The sequence below is a fragment of the Silene latifolia genome, chromosome 7 (assembly GCF_048544455.1).
Source record: "Silene latifolia isolate original U9 population chromosome 7, ASM4854445v1, whole genome shotgun sequence".
In the NCBI taxonomy this organism is placed as follows: domain Eukaryota; kingdom Viridiplantae; phylum Streptophyta; class Magnoliopsida; order Caryophyllales; family Caryophyllaceae; genus Silene; species Silene latifolia.
In genome coordinates this window covers 27,933,876-27,941,082 of record NC_133532.1, presented here as the reverse complement: position 1 = coordinate 27,941,082, position 7,207 = coordinate 27,933,876, and the positions used below count along the sequence as shown (strand labels likewise).

At 36.9% G+C, this 7,207-nt stretch overlaps 2 protein-coding genes across 2 annotated transcripts; both read left to right on the top strand.

The window, feature by feature from the left end:
- The first annotated feature begins 3,189 nt into the window (after positions 1 to 3,189).
- On the top strand, positions 3,190 to 3,681 carry LOC141589909 (protein FAR1-RELATED SEQUENCE 5-like). Its single transcript, XM_074410529.1, has one exon. The coding sequence runs from the start codon at positions 3,190 to 3,192 to the stop codon at positions 3,679 to 3,681; it is 492 nt and encodes a 163-aa protein (XP_074266630.1).
- Positions 3,682 to 4,345: 664 nt separating this feature from the next.
- Positions 4,346 to 4,927, top strand: LOC141589908 (protein FAR-RED IMPAIRED RESPONSE 1-like). Its single transcript, XM_074410528.1, has one exon. It carries the CDS (start codon positions 4,346 to 4,348, stop codon positions 4,925 to 4,927), a length of 582 nt encoding a protein of 193 aa, XP_074266629.1.
- The last annotated feature ends 2,280 nt before the right edge of the window (positions 4,928 to 7,207 follow it).

Genomic DNA, 7,207 nt, shown 5'->3' with positions numbered 1-7,207 from the left:
TTTTTACACTTTGTCATTAAACACACTTTTTCTAACAAATGGATCGTGTTAAGCATCATAACCCGAATTTGGTAAATGGATGTTTAATTTCCGTTTTCACATGCAAATCAATCTAAATCCAACTTTGACACCAATTTCTTGGTACCTGGATAAACAAACCGACTTAAGAAATTCTCAGATGTTAGCTTAAACTTTTGGATGCGCATTCATGCATTTACCGTTTTATCAACTCTTGCACTTAAACAACCACGATCGATCAGTAGAGGTCGCTAACGCGGGCGGGATTGGGTGTCCGATTAAAGGGCTTCCCAATACGTACCCTCACCCCTTACTCAGAACCTTTGGATAGTGGATGGCCTTATCAAGGGCGTACGAGAGTCATTTTAGGCATAGAATGCTAAAAGGGGGGCGAGTCCTTATCTTTAGTACCTATGTCAAACACCGCTTTTTGCCTTGGTAGACCTAGGTATAAAGTGGATTCGAACGGGTTCCAAGCATCCCACAATTGCTTGGTGGCGACTCCGATCATCTCTGCATCGTTTCGAGACCTTTACCGAGACGAAACCGACCGATCTAAAGCGATCCGGTCGAAAGCATTTTTACGCCGCCGAGCGTGGCTTTCAAAAGACCGCTGCATGTCCACAGTTTGGCTTGGCGTGCAGGTGGCCCGTGACTACGGACCGGCAGGCGGCATCGCGCCCGCAGACCGGCCTGTGGCCCATGTCCACAGCAGGGTGCGATGGTCATGGTGGTAACGGCTGCAGTGGTGGTGGATCGTAGTGGAGCGGTAGATACCCAAATAGCAGCTCAGATACGCATGTCATTACTACGGGATACACATGGTAAGCTCGGATACGCATATTATTATTACGGGATACACATCGTATGACTACTGGATACATGTGTATCTGGGTTTGATAAGATATGTATCTGGCTTTAATGACATGTGTATCTGGTTGTTTGATAAGATGTATATCTGGCTTTAATGTCATGTGTATCCGCAAAAAATATAAAACGTATCCGCAAAAAATATAAAACGTATCCGAGAGTTAGTGTTAAAACTTGTAACAATTTCCACAAAGTGTATCTGCTAATAATATAAAATGTATCTGCAAATAGTATAAAATGTATCCCGAAGTTGGTTTTAAAACTCCCAAAAAAATTAGTCTTAAAAAAGTGTAAAAGTGAATCTAGAATTTTAGTGTGGAAAAAGTGTATCTACATGTGTTATAAAATGTATCTGAATAAGAGGTGTAACTAGTAAGGAAATAAAATTTAATTAAAAAATAAAATAAAAATAATAATAAAAAAATAAAAATAAAATCTGGGTTGAAGCTAGTTCGTACGGTTCGCAACGTAACTCAGTTTGTAATTGAACCCGCCCCTATGTATATATATATATATATATATATATATATATATATATATATATATATATATATATATATATATATATATATATATATATATATATATAGAGAGAGAGAGAGAGAGAGAGAGAGAGAGAGAGAGAGGCGGGATCCTATGAGAACGATCACTCAAAGTCTGCAAACGGTGAGAACGACCTACAATAGTAGGATTTTAAACAAAAAATAACACGGAAACCTCGAAAATCCTACGCGCGACTAACCTTACTGTTTTGACAAAAAAAAATCCAAAATTCTCTTTCTCTCTCTACTTTCCAAATCTTTTCCCCCAAATCAAAACAAATATTTCCGCGAAGAACTAGAAAATTCCGCGAAAACCTTAAAACTACAGCCGCAAAAAAATCGATTTAAATTGATCATAATCAATGGCGTTGATCATCTAATTGATGTACTTGTTATAATATTTTTCCATTAATTTGGTGTGATTGATGCATGAACAATCGATTTTTGTGATTTCGATTGGCATTCCAGAATTATTTCAATCGTAGAAAATTATGGATGTTGAAGGTTCTAGCGATTTGGGGGAACATACTGATGCGATTGTTCCAAATTGTTAGCAATGATATCGTGCGTCATCATCTCATCTCGGTATGTACATCTCAAAAATCGATTGATATAGCCTTTTTATAAATCGTTTCAATAAAATCGTCTGATTGATGTATCTATTGATAATTTTTATGGGTATTCATACTAATTTAAACATAGGTAGACAAATTATTATGATTGCTGCTCATGTATCGTTATCCTGATTGATATCATAAATTGATGAGTCCGATGGATATGAACAGTTGTCTTACCTGTCTGGTTAGTGTATGTGATATATGCTTGTTTTAGAGTTGATTATTACACTTGCTGATCATATTTCTTATGCACGCTATACAAAGATTCTGTTTAGTTCAATAGCATGTATATTAGTATAATTGATGTAATTGCCTTATATGGAAAACGCATTCTGGTAGAATAACGAAACCGCCCTATATAAACCAAATATATATGAAAAGCATGTATATTAGTATAGTTGATGCGTTTGTGTTTTGTCGCAGCAGATCTAGAATTGTAATTAAGGGATATACCGATTTGTGTCATAATAAACATTTGACTTTCTCACTGTGGACGAAATTATAAGACGTGATTGGTGTATCTTAACGTCTACGTTAAGTAGTCGATAATGAAAAATACGATATGTCGGAATCGTGCACAAATTTCGAGTTAATTTATGTGGTTTTTTGTTTTCTAGTTGATTTTGTGCTTTTGACTAAATTAGCGTGCACAAGATTATATTTGTTGTGCATCATTTATTTGAACTCGCTTATACCCATACTCTCTTGTGTAGCGCGCATAGATGCGGTGCTCACCAATCATCGAGACAAACCCGAAGGAAAGAATACCGTATGTGCGCCTTTAATTGAAGCCTGTTTTGGGTATGATCTTTGATAAACTAGAGGATGGGCTAGAATTCTATAAGGCTTATGCTGCTAATTCTGGTTTTAAAATGAGGAAGTCGACGCAACGAAACATAGATGGGGTTGTCATGACTAAGTATTGTGTGTGCAGTAAGGCTGGAGAAAGTAAGCCTAGAGGGAAGGTAAAAAAGAGACAGAGAACTAGAATTTTATGTAATGCAAAGATTTTTTTTCGAAGAAATGAAAAAGGACAATATGTGATTGTTGACTTTCATGAAGGTCACACCCACCTCCTCTCAACACCAAACACCGTGGTGCATTTGACCGAGTCACGAGAATTAACTCTTATACATAAAACCATGATTGTTGAGAATTCTAAAGTGAATAAGGGGCCTGTGCAAAGCTTTAGGATGTTCAAAGAGTACGTGAAAGGGTATCAAAATGTAGGGGCATCACTCGAGGACTTCAAAAATTTTTGGAGGGATGTGAAAAAATTTATTAAAGGGTATGACGCGCAAATGATGATTGAAAATTTCATGCACAAAAAAGCCATGTGTAGTTCGTACTACTTTGATTTTGATGTTGACGATCGTGGTCGACTATCTAGGGTTTGTTGGTTTGACCCTATAGCTATAAAGAATTACAGTCTCTTTGGTGATATGACGTCTTTTGACACGACGTTTAATATGAACACGTATAAAATGATATTTGCACCTTTCACGGGGGTTGACCATCACAAGAAATGCGTGACATTTGGAGCAGGACTTATAAGGAAAGAGACTGATGAGGATTTCGTATGGTTGTTTCAGAATTTTCTGAGCGCAATGAGCAATAAGTATCCGTGTGCATAATTACCGATCAAGATAGAGGCATAAGATCGGGGGTTAAAACAAGTGTTCGGGACAAAACTCAAAGACAGATATTGCATGTGGCATATTATGAAAAAGTCACCAGACAAGATCGGAACTACGCTATATCGAGAAACTAACTTCATGAAAGAGTTGTGCTCCTGTGTTTGGGCAGAAGATATCGAACCGTCTGAATTTGAGGAACGGTGGTGCTCAGTTATATCTTCATACGGGCTGACCGACAATGAATGGTTAGATACCATGTTTGACAAAAGGGCTTATTGGACTCCAGCATATTTCAGGGATTTATTTATGGGTGGACTAATGAGAACCACGTCCAAGTCTGAGTCAGAGAATAGCTTTTTTGGAAATTTCATGAACCCACACTTAAATTTGGTTGAGTTTCTTATGAGGTATGAAAGTGCTATGGACGCTCAGCGATGGAAACAATCCAAATTAATAGCCGAGTCAAAAAAACTCCTTCCCTGATCTAGAAACGCCTCACCCGTTGGAAAAACACGCTTCTGAGTTCTACACCCCAGTGATGTTTTCTCAATTTAAAACGAGTGGGTGGCCGCTTGTTTCACCTGTGGTGTTAAAATATTAGGGGTTACTACCAAAGGTGACAAGATCCCCATTATTGATCGTGAAAAAGACAAGGTTTACTATGTTAACTTTATCTCTCGACGAAATGAAAGTGAACTGCACCTGTAAAAAGTTCGAGAGACATGGAATTTTGTGCCGTCATGCGCTTTACGTGTTGAAAGAACAAGGCCTTGACAATGTTCCAGATCAGTATCTGTTAAGTAGGTGGAGCAAATTGGCAACATGTCAGCCGATTTGTAATAATGTGCCACATACTTTAATCGAAGATTGTAACTCATTAGATGTTAGACGGCACAAAATTGGTACCTTATGGTCTGAGGTGTTCTCGTGTGTGACGCTCGCTGAACAAAAACCCGAGTATGTTGATGAATTGTCAAGTATTTTGAAAGGTTTTAAAGACAAGATAAGCGCACAAACCAGTACGACAGAATGTAGTAGTAGTAGTAACACAGGTGATAGGCTGAGAAAGAAGAATAGGGAACTTGAGATGCTCTTAGGAACAAAAATACCAAAGGAAGTGGTTGTCTTACCTCCTATTCACTCAAAAACAAAAGGGTCTGGAAAAAGAATGATGTCCCAAAAGGAAAAAGCTACAAAAGAACAAGAAAAAGCGGCCAGAAATGCAATGCTTGCGGAGAATTAGGATTCCATGATAGTCGGAATTGTCCTGGGAGAGTATGATTCCATGATACAGGTACGCTATTAATTTTGGTGCATTCATTATTAGAGAATACTGATGGCCGATTGAATTTGTTTAGTTGGTACATAATTAAGGAATAGTATTGTTGTATCTAATCAAATTTATAACCTTTAATGTTTTATAGCCTTTTTTCGTTTCAGGACTGAACAAAAAGAGTTGCGGATCACATACACAAATATAATGAATCATGGCGGGAGGACTTGAGACTTCATTTTTTGAGCTGTTTTTGAGACTTCATTTCTTGAGCTGTTATATGAGATTATTGAACATTTTTTATTTTGATTTTTGTTATGATTTATGAGCGTAACTTCAAGTATTATATGTGTATCTGTCAAGGCTTAAAGTGTATCTATCGGAGTTGTGAATGGAAACTATACATGTTAACCTATACAATACATGGATGATCATTAATAGGTTTTGATAGGAAGAGTTATTGTGTATTTTTGTTATAGCCATGATGAATTGATAAACATGAACTGACAGCTAGTTTCCATTAACTGAATATTTTAGTTGTGTGAAAATAAAAGCGCGTGTATATTAACACAATTGTTGCAGCTCTTTTACATTAGAAGCGTACCTGGCAGTATTATATATGAAAATAAATAGCGTAAACGATGAACTTACATGTCAAAGTTCAATAGATTGACAAAATTAATATTGCAGGACGTCTAATTTTCCAACGACAAAAATGGATACACTTATTGGTGAGTTTGAGTGGAAACTTAAAAAAGCATATATGTTAACATGATTGCTGCACATGTTTTACGTGAAAAGCGTATCTACTAGTATTCTGAGTAGATAATAACCCGTGTGTTAATAAACGATGATTCGAAGTTGAATATGTGGAATCCTGAAACTAATGAACAGTCAGGTGTTCAATCGAAAAGTGAAATATCATACTTGAGTATGCAAATGATTTTGACGTATCTGGAAATATAATTGGTGTGTGTCAGTGATAAGATGGCGTAACTAGTAACATAATTCCCGCTACAAGTTATAAGCCCAACATTCGACAATGAACCAAAGCCAGAGTTACACCTTTTTTATCTCCAAAAAGTTTTTGAAACATAACCATCAACCAAAACAAAACAGAATGTGTAACCATTCTTGCACACTGCCAACTACAATAAAGATGGATTATCCAAAATGATGTCTATCAAATTGGCATAAAAGTCAGTCACTTGGCACAACTATTGAACAAAAGATCAGATTACATTTTTTCATTAGACCTCTAGACAATCATTAAACACGAAAAAGACAGTCAAAATGAGGGACCATGCCCTACCATTACACGTTGCCGAGATTAGAACATCGGAACATTCGTGGGAATATATTCTAGACAATTATGCCATCCAACAAATAACATAAACTGGTGTTTAATGGACATAGCGGTTGAATAGGCTCAGTTTGCCTTTACATGACACAACAAAATACCAAGTCCTATTTTACACCATTACGCCTTTCATAAAAATGAACCACACATACTCCTTGGTTGATTGCTAGTATCAACACATCTTCCGAACAAACACTTGTCGTCTATTAAAACATCTGCATGTCAAACACAATAATTAAAATCTAATAACCCGTGATTTAAATGGTTGTTTTAAGGTAAAACTGGAAATGAGGGTAACAAATAAAGGAAAACAATATAAGACCTCTCTCTGATTTTCTTGCCATCGTAACAAGCTTAACGCAACTGCCCTTCGGAATAAAGGCAAACCCTTGAAATTGCTCGCAGCTGTCCACAAGGATCGGTCACGGCCAGCCGCCAACCATTTCAGTACATAGACACCGCAATCGTGTCTTCACAAGCATAGCGACAATAATTAACATTAAAGGCTGACTTGAACGGAAATAACTGATGATAACGATAGTGGAAAGGAGTAAGAATGATGAACTTACATGTTTGTCTGTTGAGGAACATTAAGAGTCTCAAATGGAAAGAGGGGAACACCTACAAAGTGTTTGTACCCTTTGGAACGGCATAAAATCGTAGTGACATTGCTAACCTGAAAAAGGAGAAAAAAAAATGAACATACTATATATGGAGAAAACAGTGAGTTTAAGATAGAAACTAATGATAGTCAAAAAGATAGAAACTAATGATATGTACCACGTCCGAAATCTCTGTGTCAGGCCGAATATCCTTGGAACGTAGTGAGTTTAAGATATAGTTCTTCTTCTCTTCCATATCACACACAATGAGAAACCAGTGGCTATCTT